A 26305-nucleotide genomic window follows, 5' to 3' on the forward strand; every position below is an offset into this window, starting at 1 on the left:
GTGTAAATGTTCTAAAAAAGGCTCCTGAATATTTTATGAATATTTGTCATAAAACAGAAATAATAACCACTGTGCAGAGCTATTAGAATTAATATTTATGCTGCCCGCCATGAAATATTCATGGGGACAGAGAAAGGGGGGCCCGTAAGACAAGAATTAATTTACATTGGGCTTGGTTTACCCGCTGGCTTGATGTTTAAAGATGGGTTGACAAGCCTCCATATGAATCCGTCAGTCACTTGCAGCAGTAGGTGGGGTGAAGGCAGGGGGAGGCGGGGGGAAACGGGTCCAAGCTGCTGACAGCTCACAGATTGAGTTTCTGACAGCCCTTAAAAAACCTAAACGGCCCCCCACCTTTTTTTCCTTCTTCCATTGCCCAAGGCGCTCTGTACTGCCACCGTTCATCCGATCTCCCCTTCCATCTGCTGAAATTAAGGAATTAATGAGCGCTATACACTTTACAGCGGGCCCCAGGAATGTTTACTGGTGATTAAATTATAATGCAGCCAAGCTGTATAATTCATGAACCAATTAAAGGAAGTGTTAGTTGATTTGATGGGATGAGGACGTACAAAAAGCATTTAACTAATAGGGAACCGTGGGCTGCCGGTCGCTTTGGCTTTCTCGGATTACGCGGCTAATTGCTCTGCTTTATAGGGCTGTCACAGATAGCCATACATATTTCATTGTTCTCAAATACTTCAATTGTTTGCTTTCGTGTTGCTGCTGTAATATGTAGAAGCCCAGCCAAACTTCAGTGTAGTTAAAGCACTACTCTGCAAAAGCAGGTTGCTTTGGGAGGAGGGAGGAATGAGAGGGATGGAAGGAGAAGGCTGGCTGCAAAGGAGTAACTTAAAGCCTCAGAGTTAAATGTCACTCAGCAATTACATGATTAAAAGGTGCAACATATGATAGTCTTTTGTTTTACAACTTTTTGGACACTAATATTCTATGCTGACCTCACCACAGAGAAAATACTGGTACACTTTTTTTTTAATACTGAGGAGCAAAAGAAGAAGGTGGAGAGGGAAGTATACTAAAAAAGTCCAGCAGGGAGGAGCTAGATTGCTGTGGTTATCAAGGATAATACATTGTGTTTTAATTTACATGGTTCGATATACTAAAATACATGAGAATGAAGAAGGTTGATTTCCCATCTGGGAGAGTGCTCTCTGTCTAATCCAGAGAGCTGCTGAGTCGTGCCAGCTAGTCATACCAACAATTTCAGTTTATTGCACGAGGAATGGGGGAATTTACAATTTCTGCTGTTTTACAAAGCACTCCCCCCTCAGCTGACAGGCCACAGGATTTGATGAAACGGATTCTCTTGATTTGAAGAGGCTTATCAGTCAAGTTACTCCTGTCCTCAGTCAAAAACAGGCACATTCTTCTAGCAATGAAATCCCCAACCCACGTACAGAAGTACCTGTATTGCTGAAGAAATTATGTACTCTCAGATAAATATCACAAACACATGAACCAATTTGTGGTTAGACCCTGAACTCTATTGAATAATGAACAAGCTGGGTAAATATGCAATTTCCGTAGCTCAGTGATGAAGACTGCAAACTTCTGTGGGTCCCCAACGAGGTATATTGTCACCCACCTGTGGAACACTGTGGTAAATCTTGACCTCCTGTCTAATTTAGAGCTTTACATTTCAAAGTGTTGTGAAAACACCAACTCAATGATTTTCAAGATATCCTATTATGTAAAGCTTATAATCTGGTTCATCCCTTTCCTTGCACCCGCTCCCTCCAGGATTTGGCTGTGGAAAGCAGTCCCTGTGGAGTGCCTCCGCTGACACCCCAGGTTGCGCCTCTCCTCCTCACGTGCTCCACCCTACAGCGCAGAGCATGAAATGCCCCCTCCGAAGCTGCCCACTCCAGCGAACCCAAGCGGGTGTGCTGGTCTGCCAGAAGCAAAGCTCTGTGCAAAACCACACCAGTGTTAAGAAAAGCTTTTGTTAGGAAGGGGCAGCCAACAGCTGGTGCTCAGGATAAGTCCTCGAAACGTGCCAGCTTCACTTTCACATTCCAGTTATGAACCATCTCCCGGCCAAGCACCACAACACTAAACTAAAAAAATCCATCTCTGTCCTCCTGCTGGAATTGTTCTGTTTTGTATAAAGAATTACATCAAACCAGAAAACCAGAGTATCTTTGCAGTCAAATGCAGATGTTCACCAGGGAGGCGAGAGACTTACATTCAGTGAATACTTACTTTTTTTTTTAAAAAAAGCAGAGCAAGCCTAAGAAGCCCCAGAAAGAAGGAGCTGAATGTCCCATTTCCCAGGACAGCACTCAGATTAGCAGGCTAGGGGTTGTTCAGGTGGAGAAACAGGGGGGGAAAAAACAAAGTCTTTGGATACTAAAGAAGAAAGATTTCTCATATAGCTTGACCCTGATGTTAAAAAGGTAGTATGCCAAGAAAAGAATTATTTTAAATAATTTCCTTTATTCAGAACTACTATATATTGTTAGTTTGTCCCTAGCTTCTGGGTTAAGTAATGCACAACTTTGGCTTAAGACGTTAGTTTAACAGGCGGTCTCCAACATAAGGGATAATGACACCAGTTACACAGCAGGAAAACTTGCCATTAACCCACTGTGTGGTTCAGTAAAATGGAAATTGGATTGTCTGTTGTAGAAAATAGAAAGGTTAAATTGTCTGAGAGATAAAGTTGATCCTAAACTCACCTAAGCGGGCAGTGCCTAGCATCTGAAATCCGACTAGCCAGATAATCATCTGGACAGTTATACACACAGTTGAAAGCCAACATGTGATCTTGGTAGGCTTTGAATTATACCATTGTTGGATTAAACACCTCTGCAATTTGGTAAAATCCGTTAAATACACTTATGACACCCAGCACCTGGGATAACAACAAAGCGTGTGTGTGTGTGTCCGTGTAAGCAAACGAAATGACCTCACGCACTGGCCCCAGAAACAGCGAGCTGCATCAACGCGGGCCTCGCACGGGGAAAAAGCAGAGGTGAGACGCAGGCCCGGGAATCGCTTTCTGCCAATGACTGCTAACAGGAAACGTCAGAACTTTGCAATGTCGAGAAATCAGAGGCACTGCAGCAAATATTTTCTTTGTTGCTTTTGAAGTGCCCTGGATACAATCAATCATACTGAAAAAAACTCCTATATTTTGGTTCGATGTGGAAAGGGCTATTTGCATTTCAATATGTTCAACTTATCCTGCCAATAAAAACATGGAATCATGAAGAAGAGATCAGGCCACTGGAGTGAAAAACAAGAGATGACATCCTGCAGACCTTTCAGATAAAACAGCTCCTCGCTTGTAACATTTCTGTTGCCGTCCCAATATTTCTGAATGACTGGGTTTTCAAATGAGATCAGTCAGCATGCAAATGAGGAAACAGGATCAAGACATCTCCCACATCTGATTGGATAGAGAAATTATCAAAAGACCCTTTTTTCATATCAAATTTCCATCACAAAAGGTCAAACTTTCAACTCCCATTACTTTTGCTAACTGCATTTCACTGTGCCTGCCAGCTCATTGCTGCTGCTGTTTTCGGAGGAAAAAAGAGAAGTAACAAATGATTACATCTTCTCCCACATCTGTCATACAGGATGGACAAACATTTTCTAATCTTATTCTATTTTTCCCTACAGCTCTCAAATTCCTTTCTGCCAAAACATCACTTCTAACCTGATTAGCTATTCCTAGGTTGTTTTTGTTTTTCTTACAGGTTTCTTTTCTTATTTTCTAGCCTGCAGACTGACAAGAGCACCAGCTGTGTTGCCAGAATGTTTTGTTCTACAATTTGGCCATTTAAAATACTTTTTGATGTGTGCTTTTCTAAAATATATTTCCTTGTGCTGTCTGACTGGACTGACACCTAAATATTCAAGTAATGGATGCTCCAGAAAAACAAAAGACAAAGCATCATTTCTCCTGAAATCCTCACACGGTTATATTTTCCCTTGCAGTCCATCCCCGACACCAAATGCTGCCTGGCCTTCTGTAGATTTTGATCCGTTCCTCTAGCGAACAGATCATGGCCTGAGACTCCAAGGCTTTGCCCTGCCTGCTCGAAACACTCAGCTCATGCAAATTCAGAGGACTTACACCCTCACGTCCAAACTGAGGAGTAGCTCAGCGCCCCCAGGTCTCATCCGCTGCTTGTCTAGGTTTAAAGCTGAATTTTGGAGCAGCAGAGATAGCAAGTGGGGCAAGCATAAGAAAATGAAGATGTTAGTAAAATATGCAGGACTCATTGTATTTGTTGCTACTGGTCCCGTAAAAATTCTCTCTCAACATTATTATCATTGCAACATATATAACCCATCAGATTAGTACCTAGAGATTTCTGCTCTTCTGATTTTCTCTGTTCTTATTACTCAACAACTAAATGTTTCACAAAGCCATTTCCTACAGAAATATTTATGTTCTCAAATGTTTATTGGCCCCTCTATCATGATCAAGCTTTTATGAGCACTCTATACAGAGCTCTGAATTAAATACATAATTCCTGATCTATCAGATCGTGGCTTGTTGTGTTTGTCTATTTTATACAGCAAGGCACTGTGGCAAACTACAGAGCACCTTACAGAAAAACTAATCTATACAGTAGAGATATTTCTATCCAACGCTGACTGTGCGGGTTAGTGATTACAGAAAGCTAATCAGGACCAGGAGGATGGAGAGTTTAAATTCCAGAAAAGGCACTTATTGTGTTTGGTTTCCTGAACAACCTTTTTAGATAATTTCTACACAACTATGGACATTCGGGTCTGTACTGTCAGTGCTGGGAGGAGATAGAAGATGCTCCTTGTAAATGTTACACAAACACTTCTCCCTCACTTGCTCCACGCCAGCCGGGTGCCCACAGCTACACAGAGTAAGCTGCCCTCAATCAGTGGTAACTGATTGGACTCTCTATCCTTGCTGGCAGCTGCAAATGATAACCAGTAAACAGCTCAGACTGTTAGGTGGTTCCAGGAGCTGTTCTCCTAGATTACTTCTTTCATCTTTGATTTTTCATTTTTCTTCTCTTCTCCTTTTGACCAAAAGTGCCTGTGGTGATTTGTGAATGTCTGTACGTATCCAGTAAACTACAATTTTGGCCTCTTTACCACATCAGATCAAGGCAAGGTTCTCAGCAACTTTGTACCCAACAAATGCCATTCGCAGAATGCGGGGAGACTGCGCATGTAAGTTCTCCAACAGCCAAACAGTGGTGATTGTATTTTATCTGTAGGTCTCCACTCTTCATAAATCTATTACTATTGAAACACTAATCATCAGGCCACCTAAATGGATAAAAAATCATTCTATGAAAGGTTAAAATTTGTAGTGTTCTCTTTTTTCCTGGGACAAGTCTGGTCAAAGGTTGTTCCAGGAGTAACAGGGCATCTTAGTCACTAGGTAAGGTCTGGAGTTCACATGATTTAGTAATGGGCTCTTCAGTGTAGCTGAAAAAAATCTAAAAAGGTCTGCTGACTGGAAGCTACATTTGGCATTCAGATATGTTCAGGAGCGAGGTGTGGGTTTCTAACGAGTGACTGCGTAGCAAGTTACTCAGCCTTGGATTGATTGCACAGGCAACTTCTAAACAGTGATTTTTTTTTTTATCTAAAAGATATTATAGTTCAAACAACAGTCTCTCTGAATCCTTTGTGTGTTTGGAATTAACCAGGCAGAACCTGACTTCTAATCAAAAAGAAGGATTTTTATTCTTAAAACTGTTTTAAATAGAAAAGATTCCTGTTCCTTACAAGGCCTGACAACTTTGCAGAACTGTTTGTACCTAGAAATAAGTTAAAGGTAAGGGCACTCACCTTCACTCACAGTTTGTACATACTGGGAAAATGTGAAAAGCTGAATGTTTATCGTTATTTTCTCTCTAATACAGCACAGAATCCTGCTTATCACCATAATGAAAAAAAGCCTTTTACAAAATCAAATCCTCCAGTTATTCCAAGAGCAAAACTTCCAGATTATGTAACAGTTAAGGGTTTTCAAAATACACTGTTCACAGAACCACACAAATTCACTGGCACAGCCCCCCTTCATGCACCATGTAAGAATTAGGCTTAGTCAGAAATATCAGACCTTCGCAGCACATTTTTGCAAGCACAGGCAGTAACCCAGAACCGGTTTTTGTGTAGGCTTCCAGCAAAGAGCTTACACTACCATTACCATAAATCATCCCTGAATATCAGCAGTGATATAGCACCTTTCATTAAAAAAATACTGCAGCTTCTTTCAGAAAGACTGACACTTGCCATTTCTTTTAGGTAATCAGATAGCTGTTAATTAATAAACCTGTCAGGTGAATCGTCCTGCTCTGGTCATCATTATCCATTCTGTAACAGAATCCTGCTATCATCACTGCTATCCACCCCATAGCTTCCAGCTCAATTAACTTAATGCTATGCAAATGAGAGGCTCTCCTCATCATTAGCTTATAGCCCACAAATGTTAATAACATAATTGGGCCTTCAACAGGGTAATTAGACACGATTTCTTCCATTAGTCTTACAAGGCTAATTATTGTTGATAGGAGAGAGGGGATGAGTCCCAGTGCTGCATGCAAAGAGGGGCATCTGGTTAAAGCAAATATAGACAAAACATCAACAAGGTAAAACAACAGTTGGGATCTATGGGGGGGTCAGGTAGGGGTGGGGGGAAGGAAGACAGCATGATGAGAAACTTAGGGACCACTGGAGAAATTCTCTAGAAGGCAGGAACTAAACCCAAATATTCAGCCTGAATACAGAGCTCTCCTACACTTAGCAGTAAAACAACATGATGCTTAATAAATCAGAGGAAGCTACTCTCAAGGTTTTGCAGAGGGACAATTTGGAAGCTGTACTGATTGAGCTTCCTATGTCTGCAGTGCAGATATACAGCCAAAGGAGGACATAGAAGAGACTTTAAGAAATGGATCTGTTCCTAGTTCTCCCATATCATGAGGCCCAAGCTTCTCTCAAGCCATGATTGGTTTTGCTGTGGTTTTTGATGATGAGTTCTCTGAGTAACAGCTACTTACTCTAAGAATTACAGAACTGGAATACAAGAATTCTTTAATAATCACTGAGCAAAATGCATTTCAGCTATTTATTAACGGCAAGTTACTAAAAACCTGGATTCAGTGTAATGGACTGGCAGTAACGTTTTTAACAAAAAAATGGCAGCAAGTTTTCAAGCTGTGATTATATTTTGAATGGTGGAATGAAAGCTAAGGGCTTGCTCCTATACCAGTTAATCCTATGCAGTCTCATCCATGGAGGTTAGAAATGTAAAATTGGAGTCAGGATTCTGTGAGAAAACTGTACTTTTAAAAGGAGAAAGTAAACTTTACAAAACTACGGGAAGTTTGCCGTACCCACCGCTTTGCTTTGGCAGTTCAGTGTTCTACTGCAAACACTGCTAAGAAAAATATATGTCAATCTGAAGAGCCCAGAGGACTCAAGGGATTGAGAAACCCCGTGATTTCTTTATTTTGTATCTGTTTTCTTTAACGTTGGCGCAAATTCATGGTCAATACAAATCCTTTTATTTCACTGCAAGTATGTGAGAAGGAACTCTTCCTATATATATGGCCTGAAAATCAGCTTAAATTATGTTCACAAAAGTAGCAGCATTTAGTAGAAGGTTAAATAAAACAATTATTTTTTAACCCGCTGTACCTTGATCTTTGGTCAGTTATATCAAAAGAACAGACTGTCCTCTGGATCGTTCACGCAGTGCATATCAGTGGGTATTAATCAACACTCATATCAGAACAATATTAGACTAAATTTTTTTTTAAAATAAGTTTTGTCATGCACAAAGCATGATAGTGCTCTTACTGAGCTCAGAAATACAGCATGTTAGAAAAGGATAATGTTTAAAAGCATCTGTGGGATGGATAAAAGCCTTACTCAAAATGTATTTCAAGCTTTACCAAGGACACACTTCTGTAATACAGAATTTTGCAAACACAATGTATTGAGGGACAAAAAATATGATCCTTTCGCAGCACAAAAACACTGGGTCACCACTTACACCTGAGCCAAAGGAAGCCAGTTTAAGCAATGGTGATTAATACATTTATGTGACTTCAGGTGATCCAGACCAAGAGAATTAGATCCAGCACATCTGTCAGACACAAGGGATCATTCCTACATCTTTCCTGCAGAATAAGCTATGACAGTTTTCAGCTACGCTCTCTTAAATTGCCCTGCACTTGCTAAATTTACTTACTGGAAAATTCTGAGCAAATATCTTGTTCCAAGGCAAACAGCGGTAAATCCACTCATGTTTTAATGAAGATTACACTTTCTAATCCTCATGGTAATGACAAACTAGTCTCCATTCAATATGCAATATTACTTGACAGTTTTAATCACCCAAGCCATATTATATTTGCTACAGACTGATGTACTTGTCTTCCCAGATCTTCAGCTTGAGAATCTAAGCAAAAGAAGTGTAATGCCTGTTCTGCCTGTGGTTTTCAGTATGGGCCAATTTTGCCAGCAACACCCGTGCTGAGCAATGACTTACTCTGGGATTAGCTTCAGATCCAAAGAGACTACCAAACCAGAGCGCAGCTGGCACAATCGTGTCCCTAAGTTTTTACTCCAGAATTCCTGAATTCTAGTAATCATGGAGTTCAAAGGCAGTGTACGTTTGTAATGTAGTTACTCTAAAAGTACTGCCCCTGTGCTCTCAATATCAGACAGCATATGCAGTAACAGACTTTCATAAACTCACTTTTAACCTGTACAGATGTAAGGGCGACCTTTCTACATTTACTCAGAATAACAATCAGCCAACTTTTGCTACCACACTGCTGCTGTAAATGGTAAGAGATCAGCACAATGTGAGATACCTGACAACACCGGACAGCCCTCCTTTTCCTGTGCTTTCTCAGACACTAAGTGGCTCCATCCACAGTTCTCACGCGTGCAAAATTCTCATCGGTTTTATCTATGTGTGTTCTCCTACCCAATGCAAATTAAAATGCTGCCTCACCATTATATTTAAAGTTTCCCTCCCTAATTATTTTTCAAAAGTTTTTCTGGTTCTTGTCAGACCTTGAAACAAGTATCTTCCTTACAAAAGCTCCTAAACCCTACAAAATCAGACTTGCATGTATATGGTTCTTATTTGTGTGTGAACTACTGAGGAAATTAAGGTGAAATTTTGAAAATGGCTGCTTTAGTCCATGAAAAATATTCAGAAATGATGAAGCACATCATATTTTACCCTGCTGAGATCAATCAGTGTTACAATCCACGAAATGCACTGATGGCGCATGACTGCATGCAGCTGCATCTCTTCCTACATACCTGTCTTAGCAAAATTGTTCGATAAAAGTAACTATATTAGCCTCAGAGAAGCGCTGCAGGATGGTCCTTCAGGTTCGGTGCTACAGCACTCAAACAGCACCTTGGATACTGCTGGATCCCAACCCCGAGAGTCAGTCATGGAGAACAAGATGAACTGAGAGCAAACTGGGAGACCCAAGGGAACCCAGGCCTGCGAGCTCTCAGGGATGCTCTTTGGTGACCAAAATGTGTGAATAAAAACCTAAGCAAAGAGAGTGCAGTGGGAAAAGCACAGGTTAGATGACTTGACTGCTATTTAAATGATAACACTTTGATTTCCATGACTGTTTCATTTCATTTCTTAAACAGAAGTTGTGCCTTAGCTGAACGCCCTGAACAACCCTTGTTGATTTGCAGAGATTAGTACCATGAAGTTAGCGTTGTGGATTAGGATTCTAAAAGCTTGGTTCTTCGCTCAGGAAATTCTCAGGTCTCCTCTCAGAACAATATATTTTCCCCTGACAAGAGGGAAATGTGCAGGTTCCCCACACTGACCACAAGACACCCTGCATCTCAGCTTCCTGAGTAGTATGGGAAAGGTTTAAATGTAAACTTGTGAGAACTTGATTATTTGGTTCAGTAAAAATCTTCAGTTTTTTCTAGGAACTAGAGACAATCTCAAACAATAATACCCCATAGCAAATAGGTTTTTGTCTGTAGGGACACAAGTCAGCCTTTTGCGCTGAAGTGACTGAGAGCATGTGAGGGCACAGGACTCTCTTGTAGCTGACCAAATCAGGCCTTCTTAGAGGAGCTTGACTGTTTCTGAACTGTTGCCTGATTTAGCTAGGTCCTTCCAAACTGCAGAGTCGAATATTCAAACAGAAAGCTTCCTGTAATGTTGAATTTGACATCATGCAAAGTTCTTTGGCTCTTCAAGATTCAAATATAACCCAATGTCACCTACCCAAAGTCACCTTGTTCAAATTGCTGCTCCTACACTGGCATCTAATTTTGGCAGCCAAAGGAGGAGCTAGGAGCTCTGCCTTGAAAGCATGGACACTTCATGGCACTTTGCAAAGAAACACCGAAAGCATTAATATTAAGCCCAATGCTTTTACAGTTGGACTGTATCTGTTCCCATGTGGAGAAAGCAGAGAGGTTGCTGGTTTGGTTTGCCTTGTCTAAAACTTGCTACCATTGCCAAAGACATGAAAGGTACCCAGACTCTACTGCTTTTACGGAGTTTTCTCTCTCTCCAGTTAGGAATTGAGTTCAGAAAGCCAACCTTGATACCGGTGGCATCTTCTGAGAAAAATGGTTTCAACATAAGGGCAATCAGGACAGAAAGTCTTCAGGTTTCCTAACGTCTCCTCATTTGTGAGAGAGAGCTACTGCAGAAAAATATCCCTCCTTTCAGCAGCAAAAAGAACAAAAGGATTGTGCATGTGGTTTTGGGTCCTTAAAAAAAGTAAAAATAAAAATAATGACTTAGAAGTAGAAGCTTTTCTTCTTTCTCTTCCTGGAGAATTAGGAAGCTTGCTGAGATCAGAGATCTCCTTAATTGCTGTATCCAGGATTTCACCAAACAAACTCCAGCCATCAAAAGGAGCTTGTATGAGGTAACTTCTAAAAATAATACGTGCCTCCCACAACTGAAGCCAAATATACCTCCTATTCTTGTTGGAGCAGAATAAGCTTGTGACAGCAAATGCAGCATCCTACAGAAAGCCCATAGAAGGATTTTAAAACTGCATTTGCTGTTTTGCTATTGTTGGCTCAGGATGCATATTAACACTCTTCCCCGGATAGAAAGGCCCTTATGGTACCGATATAGGTCAGGCAGCAGAAGTGACATAATCTCTTTATTGCAATCATCCAATTTTTTATCTATTGAATCATTTAATAGCAATAGTTTCTATTCAGATTAGTGTTACGTTATGAGGGAAAAGAGCACAATCTACTAAGGAAGAGGAGAACAGAGGATAAGGGTTTCCCACCAATGGCTAAACCTCAGAAATCTGCATAAGGAGCTGTTTCCATTGGTTTTGTGTAGGTCAAGAGACTGTGTGTGCAGATTTTTGCACTACATGTGGAGAAGTAGTTGTCACTATTAAGTAGCCCATGGGTATGACTGCTTAATGGAGCCTTTGTGCCAGAGCAATGCACGCCTTTTTATGCACAGCTGTTACACATAAGGTAATGGGAGCCTCCCTGATATATTTTGCCCATTATGGAGTGGTCAGCGATGCCTCTTGCAAGAGAGGCAGATCAGGAAAGAAAGGTAAATGACTTAATTAAAACCTTGTCAATGAACAGGGTAAGTCCCAAAACACTTGCATGAAGAGGTAACACAATGCCTGAATTATCGTAGCTTGGAAAAGGCTCCAGGGGTAGCAACTGTGGATTAAACTGATCCCCCTCACCCAGCGAAGCAGACGAGTCATTCACCAGTCCAGGTGAGAGGAATATTTCTTAATTTTGCCCAGTAAGCATAATCTGTAATGGATTTTGGCTGGGGAAAATAACTTGTAATTTTTATCACTTGGCAAGGGTGTTCTGCTCCCTCAGAGCATGGCTCCGCGTGTACTTGATGTCTAAACCACAACACGAGCATAGATAAGAGGGTGAGTACCTCCACTGGCATGGGGAAGACAATTAAGAATTCATCCCCTAAAACACCCTTTCCAAAATATGCTTCTATTTCATAAGCACACCACAGACCTCAGGAAGATCCTGCCCCTTTAGCTCCCACTGTCTTGCCCCTTAGTTTTTACCAAACCAGTCAGTCTGTTTGACTTTGAACACGTGACGGGGAGGAAGAGACTAGCTGAGATGGGAGCACTGATGTGCAAAGTGATAATAAAAAGGAAACCAATTAGCATTAGTGAAGACAACAGTCAATAAACCAGCAACCGTATAATAGCTCTGGTAAGAGCGAGCTGCTTTCTAATCAGAAGAGACAAAAAATGAGAACGATTGAAACAGAGAATTGGTCGGCCTATTACTTTTACTACTTCCTTTATAAATTAAGCCAAATCTTACAGAGGTCACTTGGACCTTTCCTACTGTTTCTCTGTCTCCCTGGTGCAGGCAAATTTTCTTGTACTGATTTAGTACCTTGACTACAACATCATTTTTCTGTTGGTTGGTTTTTTTTTCCCCCTCTGAAAATGAGGAAAAAATAAGAAGATATAATTATAACATTTATTTTTTGTTACTCATCAGTTTTTTGTATGCCATCAATTAAAAACACATCTATTATAAATATACAATATTCATCATTTAAATTAGGCCAAAGTTTTAAAAATGCCCTGTAAGATTTTTCCATGTCAGAATAATTCAATCACTATTATGTTTCCTTGATGCAACTATTTTGGGACTTAGCTTGTTCCTTGATAGGATTTTAATTAAGTCATTTACATTTAATTTCCAAATATGTAGCTGTTACAGAAGGCAGCAAGGAAATGAAAAGAAAAAAGAAACCTGAAGCCAGCCAATCTTTAACAAAAATATTTCTGATATAAAAATGAATGTGAGGAATACATATTCAGTGATAAGTATTCCAGTCCATGTCTGGTAAACTCTCAGATAATGGCAGCATGGTAGGGTCACTGGGGTTCTATTAGCTCAATTAATGAGGAGTAAGATAAGGCTAATACCTAGCTCTTCAAATGGCTAAAAAATAGAGCTGACAGTAATGGAGTTATTAACCTTCGCCAGCCATTGAATTTTGCTGCTGATTCAAACTCCATTTCCTAGTTCAGGCCTCCATTAATAGGCTGTTTATTATCCCTAATCCACATCGGGATCAGCTGCAGAAATATGAAAGCCCCATGTAAAGACCAAATAGTTAAAAAAAATAAGATAAAATCTTCTTTTTCCATTCTGATTTTTCCCTTTTCAACATATTCACCAATTCTACCTTAGAAATTAGGAACCTCATTATCCTAAACTGTTTGGATACAGGTTCTTAGCAGTGTGATGAAAAAGAAGCTTTAAATATATTATGTAAAAAGATGACATAAGTGGGGATTACAGCCACATCATTCTGAAGATCAAATACTGCTGGAAAACTTGCACTGGGGAAGCTAGTGCTGTTTATTTTCTCTACTGGGAACGAAAAAACTTTAGTATTGGAAAAATGTGTATTTGAAATATATATGTACTGTTAGATCAATCCTCAAGTTTGTCCCTCCCCTGCCCAGCTTTGTCTGTCCACTTCTTGTACTGTTTGTAGATGCTACTGTAATGAAATTAATCAATACTGAAATGTAAACCGATCGACCCTGGATTCAGATCAGATGAAAAAACCCAAGGAAATGCTGGAGCAGAGGAACCGGGAATCCCAGGACGCTCTTAGCAGCAGAGCCCATTGGCACAGATGGAAGGGTTTTCTTTATCAGCCTGAGGAGAACTCTAACACAAACCTGGCTCCGATTTTAACTACAGAGATCTTGAGTTAAAGGGTCTTTAGCCTCCTTGCTGAGTTTGTACACAGTCAAAGGAGATTTGTAACGCACTGTGATTTTTCAGTATATTTTCAATGAAGGAGACACTGTACAGTTACCACAGTTTATACACACACGACACCCTTCCAAAATCTTTCACAGTAACATCTAAACAAATATCAGCAATTATGAGTAACGGAGTTAAGATCAAACTAAAAAAATGTTTGTGGTAATGTATCTAGACCCAGTACACAGGGCTACCCTCACAACAGAATGCAATTCTGGTTGTCCCACCTTAGAAAAGAGCTAGCTGGATTAACTAGAGAAGGTAGAGAACAGGGGGACAGGATGATCAGAAGAGTGAAGTGACTTTTTGAAAAGGAAAGAATAACCAGACCAAGGTTCTTTGCCTGGGAAAGAGATGACTGAACAGGCATATACAAGAGGCTTATAAAGTCAGGAGCGTTAGGAGAGCATGAACAGGGAGTGCTTACAACTGTGTTTCAATACAAGAAAGGAGCCGGGAAAAAACACTCTGAGGTATTTTCATACGGCACCCAGTGAAAAAGAAAAACTCCTTTCCATACGATTTGGTGGAGGCCAAAAGTACAGCCTGTTGAAAAAGAGACTATAAAGTCAAAGAAAACGGGCTATTAGACAGTTGTCCAGATGACCCTCTGGCTCAGGGAATCCTTAAACTGCTGATTGCCTTAAGCTGGCCTGGAACCAGCAGACAGCTGGTCATGAACCAGCTGAAGCTAATGACATGAGATATGTACCAGATGACACTGTTGCTGCTGTATCTTATTTTAACTGTAAGTTTGGGAGAGAGCAGAAGGGGATAAGAAAGATTTTGATAGCTATTAAATAGAGTTTTCTGTATGTTAGAACTACCCATGACTATATTCTTTATCTCCTATTGTTGTTCAACCATTAACAATAAAAAAAGCTAAAATACCCATTTACGCTCATTTGGATGAGGAACTGAATTCAGTCCTTTGTGCTAGTAGTTCTGAGCTTCAGATGCCCACCTGTAACTGTATTTGGATTCCCACTTACTGTAGGCACTAAGCGGTTAATGGCGTTCTTTTACTAGATAGCTGAGAGACCACTAATAGATTCAGCTTCTTATTTGCCCTAAAGGCTGCTGCAGTTCAATACGATTAGGATCCTGTCCACTTAAGCAGTAACTGCTTCATAGGGAGGAACATAGAAAGCAATGCATGTCTTCTTTGAGTACAGAAAGAGCAGTTCTTTGGCAGACAGGTTTTGTCTGATGCAGGCAGGTTTTCCTGTACCAGTCTGTAAGCAAGCCTTTGCTCTACTGCAAATTCTAATTTAAAGAAAACCCTGTACCTTACTTTTTCAGTGGAAAATGAATTATTTTCCTTTTTGTTCCAGGGCAGCTCTTTGGCTGCAGTGGCTGATGCTGAATGAGTTTTTTTTACTGTTACATTTTAACAAACTTTATAGCCCATTTTGTTTGTTTTCAAATAACTTTATTTTCCTTCTTTTCTACCATCAATTACTAGGTTTGTTTTCCTTTCCATAAGATGGAGGAGTCAGGAGACTGATCCTGCTCAATGCTGTATAATTTAGTATTATGTGTACTAGCTTTATGAGGTGGGAGTCAGATAAAACATAGTATTTGAACACTAACCATTTATTAGCTCTAAGGAATAGATTTATGACTTGACAAGCAGACAATAACTCTGTGTTCTGATCGGCCAAAGAGGTCTACTTTGAGTTCAAAACACAGAGTAACATACTCTTTCACAAATAATCTTGTTTACTGATGTGACTAGATTTTAATAATAAACTTGATATATATGTAAATTTATTTTAATCTAATTTCATCAACAGAGCCCTCCTAAAAATGAGACTTTGTAGATTGTTCTGCATATGATTTATAGATTTCTGCATCCTATTCCCAGATTGATTTCAAGGCTATAATTCTATCAGGTTTTTCTCCTGATGTCAGAAATACCACCTCTGCAGATAGTGTTTTATAACTAGCATCACAACTGAAACTGAATTACTGCCCTGCTATCCTGTGCTGCAATATGTCCTTTTGTTTATAATCACCCTCCCTCCCCTACATACCCGTTACTTCAGTTTCATGGAAAATATCAGCTCCAAAATCAATCAGGTAGCGTGATGTCTATTTTTGTCCCTTACTTCAAACCCTGGATAAAATAGTAGGGGCCAAATTCTTAACTCAGAATTCAATGTGCAGAGCTCTTTAAAGAAAATGAAAGCTGAGCAAACGGATCGGTGCCAAATTTCCACACGTACAATTTAATAATGAGTTGTTCTTCCTCACCTGATGAGGTCTCAATCCTGTAAGGGAGCACATAGCACACACGTGAGTATTCACACTGATCTCAGGTACTCAGGTGCATGTTTAGGAACTCAAGACCTACCCTCTAAACACACATGAAGAATAATCCATTGGAAATGTTATTTAAGTGAATCTAGCCTAAGTTTCAAGACTCTTTCTCCCTTTTTTTCATGAAAGGCATTACTGTTTAAGATGTATTTTGTCTTACTTTTAATAAACAAAGCTACTGCTGTTTTCACATACTTTCATTTTTAAACCTTGATGGTGTGACTGCTAGCTTCCTCCATTTTCACTCCTCTTTTCCCTCTTGTGCTAGTTTTGGCTGGGATAAAGTTAATTTTCTCCACAGCAGCTGGTCTGGGGCTGTGGTTTGGGTTTGTGCTGGGAACAGCACTGATAACCCAGGGGTGGTTTCGCTCCTGCTGAGCAGGGCTTGCACAGAGCCGAGGCCTTTCCTGCTCCTCAGCCCACCCCAGCAGCGAGGGGCTGGGGGGCACAAGGGGCTGGGGGGGACACGGCCGGGACAGTGACCCCAGCTGACCCCAGGGATGTCCCACACCACACGGCGTCATGCTCAGCACACGGAGCTGGGGAGGGAGGAGGAGGAAGGGGGGACGCTCGGGGCGATGGCGTTTGCCTTCCCCAGGCACCGTTAGGCGTGATGGAGCCCTGCTTCCCTGGAGATGGCTGAGCACCCCCTGCCGCGGGGAGGGGTGAAGGAATCCCTTGCTTTGCTTTGCCTGGGTGCGCGGCTTTTGCTTTACCTGTTAAACTGTCTTGATCTCAAACCACGAGTTTTCTCACTTTTACCCTTCCAGTTCTCTCACCCATCCCACCATCGGCAAGTAAGCCAGCCTGACCCAAAGGGAAAATTAACTCTACCCCAGCCAAAACCAGCATGTCTCTCCAACACAATCTTACCCTTTTACATCTTTCCGCTATACCATGTACGGGGAGCGAGGAGGTGATCGAGGGCAGCCACACAGAAGACAGAGAAGAGTAACTTTGCCAACTTAGATAATTATGTGGGTAATTTACCTTATCCACTACTAGTTTTTAGATAAGAATAAGCTTCCTGGAAGCATAAAGACTACAATTTTCCAGTGTATGCCTTTGGAGTGGCCACTGTGTCAGCCAGGGGTATGGAGAGAACCAGGAACCCCTGGAGGAGAACAGAGAAGCCTCTCAGCTTTGATGAGTACACCAGCATTTCAAATCCACACCACCTCTGAACCAGCTGTAAAGAGTAACTCCACTTTATTTGCCTGGCATTCATAACAGTTCTCTTTTGATGCTCATTTCTCTTATATTGCATTTCTGAACACTTCATTATAGCTCAAATAAAATATAATTCTCATGTTGTTTTTAATTATTTCACAAAACCCAAAAGTCTCATAATGAGCTCCTCGCAATACTAATATATTTCCATGATATTATGCCAACGCTAAAGAAAGAAGATGTAGATCCTCCCTCCTGCTGCAAATAAAATACACCTTCTGATATAATCCAAACTTTAATCCATTTCTTATGGTTTGCCTTTAGAGGCAACTCAAACAAATAACCAGAAGAACAAACCTCTTCTCTCTCCTACAGTTTGGCCATCTGGAGGATTTGTAAGGCCACTGCTCTATTTCCTACTCTCCAGGAGCAAGACCCCTTTTCTAGCTAAGGAAAGAATAAATAAATAAGATGCAACAGGCTATTCAATGTCAGTAAAGACCCATATCTTTCCATAAACAAAATTTTCATATATGTAATACCATGATCGCTAAATTTATGTCTTACCTGTTTGGAATAATATGTGATTTTTGCAGCTGTTCTCCCTGCTCTATGTCTCTTGGGAAGCCACAAAGCACCCAACCATTGGTCATGCAGTCTAGTGCATTTAGGCGTTCTGCCAGGATCTTCATAACGAGGTTGTCTGGGACTGCAAAGGATTAAAAAGATGGCATTTATTTCATATGCCGAGTCGGCAGCCAAGGAGGATACAAACTACTTTTTCTGGTTAGGCTGCTGCAGGAACTAAACCACACAGAGTTATTCCTGTTTATGATGGACAGATTTTGGAGAGAGGAGTTACTGTTGACTTTGCATATTTCCTGTGCTGTCATGGAACCCCCAAACTCATAAGGAACTGTAGGACTAAATGAAAGTGTTTGGTAAAAACTGATACCTACATAATTTTGCAATGTACGTTTTCTCTCAGCCGTACTGGGCTGATGTCACAATGAAGCGTGTGACATAATCTTATCAAAATGCAAAAATAATTACCTGAGTTGTGTAAAAAAAATCCTAAAACAGCGAATAAATTTCGTAGCATTCTCTATTTAATTTAGCAGATTATAATGGTTCTGCCACGGCAGGCTAGATGCGATATTTCTCCAATTTGCCCAAAGGCTTGAAGCTTTTATAACTGAAAATAAATTTCCAAAATGTATTTCAACTACTGTAATTACTGCATTGATGACTCCCTAATTTTTGAGAGAAAAGTTCTCTTTCCTCTATTATTATTTTTCTTTAGGGCAAGAGAGAACATCACCAAGATACTGACTGGGATTACAATTACTATGCATCTTGTAAAATTCTATTTAATGGGACACAGTGGTAAGGAGGTATCCTGCATATTTTCACTATAGCCTCCTTGAAGTAAAATATTTCAGTCAAGATACTTAAACTTATGTATCTTGTAATTTTTATTTCTTTTTACAGAAAAATTAAATGATCAGGTTCAACAAGACTGACTATAAATATCTCAAGGACTCTTGCAATGTGTGGGTTTAGTGTCAAATAACCCCAAAGAATGGTCAGCAAAACCACCTCAAGCTACTTCCCAAAAAAGCAGCCAAAACAGTTTTCAAGAAGCAATGAGAGTCCCTTCTCTTTATTTGCGCAGTATGTCTAATACACTGTTGCCTCTACTGGAAACAAGCAATAAAAAATGCTACATAACTCCACATCATGGAATGTTGATGTTTTGATACTCACCCTGCCACCGCATCTGCATACAAGAATACCAGTGCTGGTAGGAGAGCATGTGCGTCAGATTTCTAACAATGCAATTCGCTTTAGGACTAGCTGACAGGAATGTACCTGTGTTTTAGTAGAGTCTATTATTATCAGTGTACATTTATACCCTGGGTACAGGCAGGTTTTAAACCACAGTAAGAGAATCCATTTGCTTCCTGAAATTTAACATTTCCTAAAGACTTACATCTCTATCATGAAATTCATTACTTCTCCTTTAAATAATCAAATTACTGAGTTAACAGAATTGCACTTAGGATTCAATGTACCAGTAAAAAGGGAGGAAAACAGCGGGGAATTAATTTGAAAATAGATTAGTTTATTAATTGAGGATACCCACTTCACATTATAAAAAAAAAATCATGTTGAGGAGAGTAATATTCCCCATCTGCTAAAAGAGAAGAATGGAATAAAACCAGACACTTGACAGAGAGCAAAATGACAATGCAAAACTAGGCATTCTGTTAAAAATGGGATTCATAAAAATAACTATACAACAGTGCAACAGCAGGCAGAAATGTTATTAGACAGATGATACCTATGTAAGACCTGAGCTGCAGGCAGGCATAGAGGGGATAGCAGGAAAATTTCAGTGCTCTTTGCAGGGCAGTTCTCCCTACCCTCCAGGCTGCAGGAACTCACACAAACCCAGGACATCTTGGTAGGAAGAAAGAAAAAAAATCCTACCTTCTCTTTCCCTCAAATATATTCCATACAAAGACCAGTGGGATTTTCCTGGTAGTCTTGAATTTCTGGTTACAGCACTAAACCTTCTGTCTTGATGCATGTTATTTTATTATGATTTCTACTGGAATCATTAACATGGATTTACAAAGATGCCAAATTACACGGGTTTTTAGAAACATTTAAAGAATGGTTAAAGACAGTTTTGCAAGGGATTCGTATGAAACCCAAGAGTAAAACTGCACTAAGGTAGGATTCTGCTAGAGCTGACATCCCTGTGAGATGAAGAGGGAATCATGGAAGAGGCTGAAAGCCCAGCAATGGCACAGAGAAAGAAGGCGGTGTACTGTGCTGCTGAGCTTCCAGCAGATTGTAGGAGATTCTCAAGTTCCAGGGGCCAAATTGCTTCCATCCTGCATATGGGAAGGATAAACATTACAGCCTACAAGAAAATTAAAAAGCAGTTTTGATGGGAACCAGGCAGCATTTCCTCGATCTGATCACTTCCCAAAGGCCTTCTGTGAATTCTGATGGTCAAAGTCCTGTACTTTGGTCACTATTTTTGAACCAAACTGAAGCAATCGCAAGAGGGGAAAAAAAAAATCTAACAAGATGCAGTGACGATTAATTAACAACTTATCTAACGGGATGCCAGGTTTGGGGTTTTTTGAGTAATACTGGGGATATGTGGTGACCCTGACACTTGCTACATTCAGCGATGACTGACTAGAAGATATCAGCAACACACTTTAGATTGTTTGTATGCTCATGTACATATATACATCACTGAATAATATAGATGCTTACATATTTTCTGTGCCTCCCTCTAAACCTTGACGGTGAGAAATAAAACATAAACATGTCAGACAGCAAGCTCTGCTCTCCTCTTGATTAGCAAACATACCTATCACTTCAACACAATAGGGGAACATCGCTTGTTGGCTGTTCAATGGCATTACAAAGTATATCAGCTGCCCTTGAACAGGAACAGTCACACTTAAAACAGCTGCATTAAAACTGTAAAACATCTTCCACAGACCAGAGGGGAAAGAGACCAAAAAAAAAAAAAAAAAGGGAGAAAAAAGGAAGAAAGAAATCAGTATTATTCTTATTTTGCTGTGGTACAGAGAGAGTAGGTAACGAAGAACTCAGCAGTACGGTATTCCTTTTCACTCATGTGGAACTGTCTCTTGAATGTAAGGCAAATTAATAACCTGTAATTGGAGGGGCACACAGCCTGTAAGTAACTAGCCAGAGGTCTCCTGGCCTTAAGCACATGACCCAACGGGCTATATAGCGAAGTAAAATTTAGAGCTTTTCTGATGAGACAGTCAATCTACATGTTTTAAGTAGATTATGAAGCACAAGAGCTTTGAATAATCAATTCCTTTTCAGCATAAGCTTGTGTGAGTTTCCAACTCTGAAAGTCAGGGGAATGAGGCTCTAGAGAGGTTTTACTTTATCATTAGAGAAGTCCAAAGATAAGTTTCTTGTAAAAATTACAATGTGCTACAAAGAGATATCCAGATTAGGTGATGTGGAAGCACATCTCTATTAAGGTGAAAAATCAAGGTACAGGAGTAAAAGTCACCCCTTGGAAGCAGTACTGCAGAGCTGCTGAGCTCCAGGATACCCTGTGCTCAGAGCGCCGTACGGAGCCGTGGACCAAGGTCACGGCAAATCTCTGAAATGGTACCCATGGTGGAATGAGGCCACAACCAGCCCCATATAGAAATGTAATTCATTCATGTGTACCTTCTTGCCTAACATCAATACCACACACCGTATCTCCTTTATCTCCCAGCTTCTCTCGACCATGTTAATGGTCTAGACCACGCAGCTGAGTGAGCAGCTGCAGGCCGAAGAAGTGATCCAATCAATTCAAGGGTATGATCAGGAAGGGTGCAGGGAACAAGAGGCTTCAAGTGCTGCTGCTCATGCTGGAACTACTGTGTTCTGGTCTAGGTCTGGTCTAGGACACCTGGAGATTTTCCGTCTCCAGAGCTGTCAACCAGCACCTTTCAGTAGACCATTTAAAGAATAAATTTACTTCCCAGAGCTTCAAAGGTTTTTACAAGTATAAGGCACTTCTCACAAAAAGTGTGGCTTATTGGCCCTTCCCCAACCCATAGATCTGCAGGACTAATAGAAAACCGTATCGGGCAATCAGTTGACAAAATCATACCATCTGCTCAAGACAAAAGTAACAGAACATTAAAGGCGCAGCCTGACAGGCAGAGACACTACTTGAGAGGTTGCAGGGCACTATTCTCCAATAGCTTCGGTGCTGCCAGCGCTCCAAGCTATACAATTATCATACTCGAATTGATACCTCCTCTATAGATTTCCCTTTAAAACAGACTTCTGAATGGTATTGACTCACTTCTAATCTATAAGACCTTGATTCTAAGTACAACGTAAATGTATTTGCAGATATGAATTCTGTCAGCTTTGTGCTGTAAAAAGATTAAGGTCCTTTTGACAATATTGTCCATTTACCCTTTATCGTTCTCTTGGAGATTTTTTTTTTAGCTGGCTCTGAAGACTTTCACAGCTAATTCGGATGCCTGAGGCTTGATCCCAGTGCTTGACAGTTAACATCTTGCCCTGAGTATAAGCTACTGCCAAAGGCTACTTTCCTGGATTGTCCTGTCAATCCTAAATTTAGCAAAGCATGAGGTTTGCTTATCTTATTACTGTATAAACTCCAGATTATTCACAATGGGACATTTTATTTGGGTCTTTCAGAGATTTATGCTATTTCCTTACCCCAATAAGGACTTCAGAGACTGTATCAATTTGTTTTTAATGTGTTTGAAAACGATTTAACAGCGATTTACCATCAAGCAGGTTGAGGAACATTTTAATTTAATCCTGCCAGCGCACCAGAATCACAGAATCACAGGTTGGAAGGGCCCTCAGGGATCATCTAGTCCAACCTTTGCACCAGACTTGTGACAACGAGCTCTTTTTCCATAAACGCTACACTTCCATAGCATCAGCCAGTTTTGCTTACTGGAAATAATAAAAAACAATAATCCGAGCATGCCTTCAATGCAGCCGGGGGGCGGCGGGAGGAAAAGGGCCCGTTTTGCTGCGATGCTGCAAGGCGGAGGGGAGCCTTCCCCCTCCCCCACGGCGGCGGGCTGGCCCCGCCCCGGCCCCGCCCCGCCCCCCATTGGTTGTTCTCTACCGCCACCTGCCGGGCGCGGCGGGCAGCGCGGGGCGGCGGCAGCCGCTGCGGCAGGGCTTTGCGCGGCCGAGATCTCGGGAATTCACGGCCAAGGAGAGGGCTCCGGCCCCTCCGCGGTCCTCCTCCGCCCCGGGCGGCCCCGGCACGCCCGAAAGCGGCTCCCGGGTGCGGTGGCTGAAGGTAGGAGAGGGCGGCAAAGTGCGGGGGGGGGCGGCGGCGGCGGCGCAAACGGCGGGACGGGCACGGCGAGCGCCGAGTGCCGTGCGGCTGCCGGGGCGGTTCCGTGTGCCGGAACGCTTCCCCGGGCACCGCCTCCGCTCGCTCGTCCCGCGTACGCAGCCCTGCGGAGAACGGCTTCCCGAGGGAATCGGAGTAACTATTTTAATACGGTAAAATAAATACTATGGTAAAACATTTCGTTTCCACATTCTAAGTATTTTTGTTTCTTCAAAGATATTACAACCCTTTTTTTTTCCTGCAGGTTTTTAGTCATTTAAAATTGGAGTTAGCTGTATTAAAGAGGAAATGATGACATTTCTAAAGCAGGTACAACCCCAAATCATCGATCAAATGATACGTGATAACTCAAGGCTTTCGGAGATGCATGTTCAAGGAGCACGTCACGCTCTCTCACAGCGATCAGGATTCAGGAATCTACATCTGGTCACATTTAGTGCCTAGATAAGATTCCAGCCCCTTACACTGCTTTACCTGTTCGTGGCATCTTCAGATTCAGCGATGGAAATTCAGTCCAGACTGAGTATCCAGCATACAAACACAAAAAGCTTTTTTCCCCTAAAAATAGCCTCTGGGATGTTGTCAGTGCCTGCGTGCGCTTGCCTAATGGCGCAGGCTATCCGTGAGTCACGGGATGATCTAGTGGGCTGACGCTGAGGTCAAGATCCCCACGCCCGGGCTCCCGTCCACGCTCGCTCACTGATCGCGGCGCGGCTCCGGTTGAGTTAGGTTTTCTGCCTCACTTTACTCACCTGTGAGACAAAAGCTACTCTGAATTACCTCACAGGGATGTTTCGAACCTGAAAGTTTCCGAAACTAGTAACAAAATGTATATTTGCGCTACTTCTTTTTACTCCTTCAGCTTCTGCAGAGAGAATACAGCTAGGCGAAGAGAGCAACCGCAGTTCTAACCCTGCTAACGCATCGTCTCCATTATCAACCAGGTTCCTTATTTCCTCCTTATTTTTAAACTAGTTCAACTCCACCAAAGAACGCTTGTGACGGGGCAGAATTTGGCCTACAAAACCCTTTTTGATAGTGACAAAAAAAAGAGAATAAATTTGGCCTCATAAACATGGTGAAAACCATCTTGGCTTTCTCTACCAAATACTGAGTCACCAAGCGATGAGAAGACAGGACATGAAGGGGTTTGCCATCCCCTACCAGCAATGCCTGGTGCCAGCGCGCACTCCGGGTCCCCAACGGTGGCATCAGCTGCCCAGTCCTGCCTCTCCCCTTGGTGCTCCTCCTGACACCTACCAGCTATGTTAAAGGGACATTAAAAAATGTGATGTGATACGCAAGAGCTATTAAATGTTTTGCTTGTCATAAAAAAGTCTGTTTTATACAGTATCCTGATTCTGTGTGTATGGCACCCAGTGAAACAGAGCCAAGGCCAGAATTTGATGTTAAACCCCAAAGACCATATGCTGACAACAGGCAACATGCTTTTCCTTCCCGTGTCTTATAAAAAACGCATGTGATTTCCCCATCCCAAACTCCAAACAGAACTGAAGTCCCAGCCTTTGCTGAGGAGCTCGTGCTGCAAGAAGAGTGCCAGGAAAGGAAACGCCCCATTTCTAAGTTTGTTAACAATGACTATCAGCAATAAAGACCAAAATAAATAGAAAATACTACTACTTAGCATTTATGTTGTGCTTTGCTGTTTAAAAGCCCCTGACAAGCATGAGGCTTTGTATGGCCAAGGGCCACAGCATCACTCAAACCCAAGAGGGTCTGGGGCACTTTGGCAGCGCACAGGGATGCCTGCTGACCAAAAATGGGAACTGGGGCTGTCTGATACGCCTTAACTTACAGCCTGCTTTACCCCCTCCCTCACCCAAACCCACAGACTCCAGCAGCTGTACCCCGTGAGCTATGATGCCCAATACTGGACTATCGATACTCCAGTAACAATAATAATGGTGAATATTGCTGCAAAACCAGGAGACTGGCAAAATTTATATAGGCAGGACCATATCCACTGATTACCAGAATTGCTCCAGAAAACAATTGCACTAGACTCTTAAATAAAAATCACCTTTATTATGTCTTGTCTGGCTTCTAGGGTTGGCTTTTTGAGTGGGTTTTATTTTGTTGTTTTGTTTTGTTTTTAACTCTTAAATAGGGTGGCCTTTAAAAATGTCTTTCTGGGCTGAGTCTCCCCAGTGTTACTTCAGCGCTGAATATCTGCTGGCCAGATACAGCAATTTTGATTGTTGCACGTTGTATAGAATAAAGAAAAATATATTCTAGATTGTCAAATAAAGGAAAAGGGGACTGTAATGTATCATATTGTAGTGATTCAACACACAAAAAAAGTAAAATTCAGGCAAGAAGATGACAACCTACTGTCTACATGCCTTCATATAAAACTTCCTATTCTACAACTTTGCATCTTTTATTAAAATATGGACACCTAAAACAGAAAAAAAATATTTAAATTTTATTTTGTTCTCTTGACCACCAATTTTATCCTAGTAGGAAAAAAGACTGCTACCTATTTTCCATAAAAAAAACCCTTTGTAGCAGTCCCAGAGGAAAAGTCAAAAGTTTGACTTGAAAAATGGAGCTACTTCAAAAGCATTGTCAAACAGAGGTGAAGGTTTCTTAAAAATGCATACATTAAAGTATGGTATATTCATAAATATCTCTGTAGCTTTACACAGTATATTTGTGATTGAGGCGCATATATAGGTGAACATATATCGTTGTTATAAAACTAACTTAAATGAAGTAGAAAATCAATTTGTTTATTAGCTACTATTTGGGCTCTGTGTGTGCGTGTGTGCCTGTGTGTGCATGTGTGTGAAAAATGAAAGAAAAATTGAGAGTTTTTTTCAATAATAAAAAGGGAGTTGCACTGCAGGGCCCCTAAAGCTTGTGAAAAATTAAACTCGACGGATTCAAACTGTCCTATTTCCACTTCAAAAGGGAAGAGGCACTGAGCTCTTCCCAACTTATCTTCAAACGCCCAGCACCCTAGAAAGTTTCTTTAAAAAAAATAAAGTCTCTAGTTCCCCCAAGCACTGTACCCGTTACTGTAGCTGCTGTCTCTCCCTCTTCTAATTATACCCATGT

At 41.2% G+C, this 26305-nt stretch overlaps 1 protein-coding gene across 2 annotated transcripts in view; it reads right to left on the reverse strand.

The window, feature by feature from the left end:
- AK8 (adenylate kinase 8) overlaps nt 1-26305 on the reverse strand; it is a 73013-nt gene that overhangs the window by 11441 nt on the left and 35267 nt on the right. For both annotated transcript variants that reach the window (XM_075112059.1, XM_075112060.1), the window contains one exon: nt 17872-18013. In XM_075112059.1, coding sequence (XP_074968160.1) covers nt 17872-18013 — 142 coding nt within the window. The remainder of the gene's footprint in view (nt 1-17871; nt 18014-26305) is intronic.

The sequence above is a fragment of the Phalacrocorax aristotelis genome, chromosome 17 (genome assembly GCF_949628215.1).
Source record: "Phalacrocorax aristotelis chromosome 17, bGulAri2.1, whole genome shotgun sequence".
In the NCBI taxonomy this organism is placed as follows: Eukaryota; Metazoa; Chordata; class Aves; order Suliformes; family Phalacrocoracidae; genus Phalacrocorax; species Phalacrocorax aristotelis.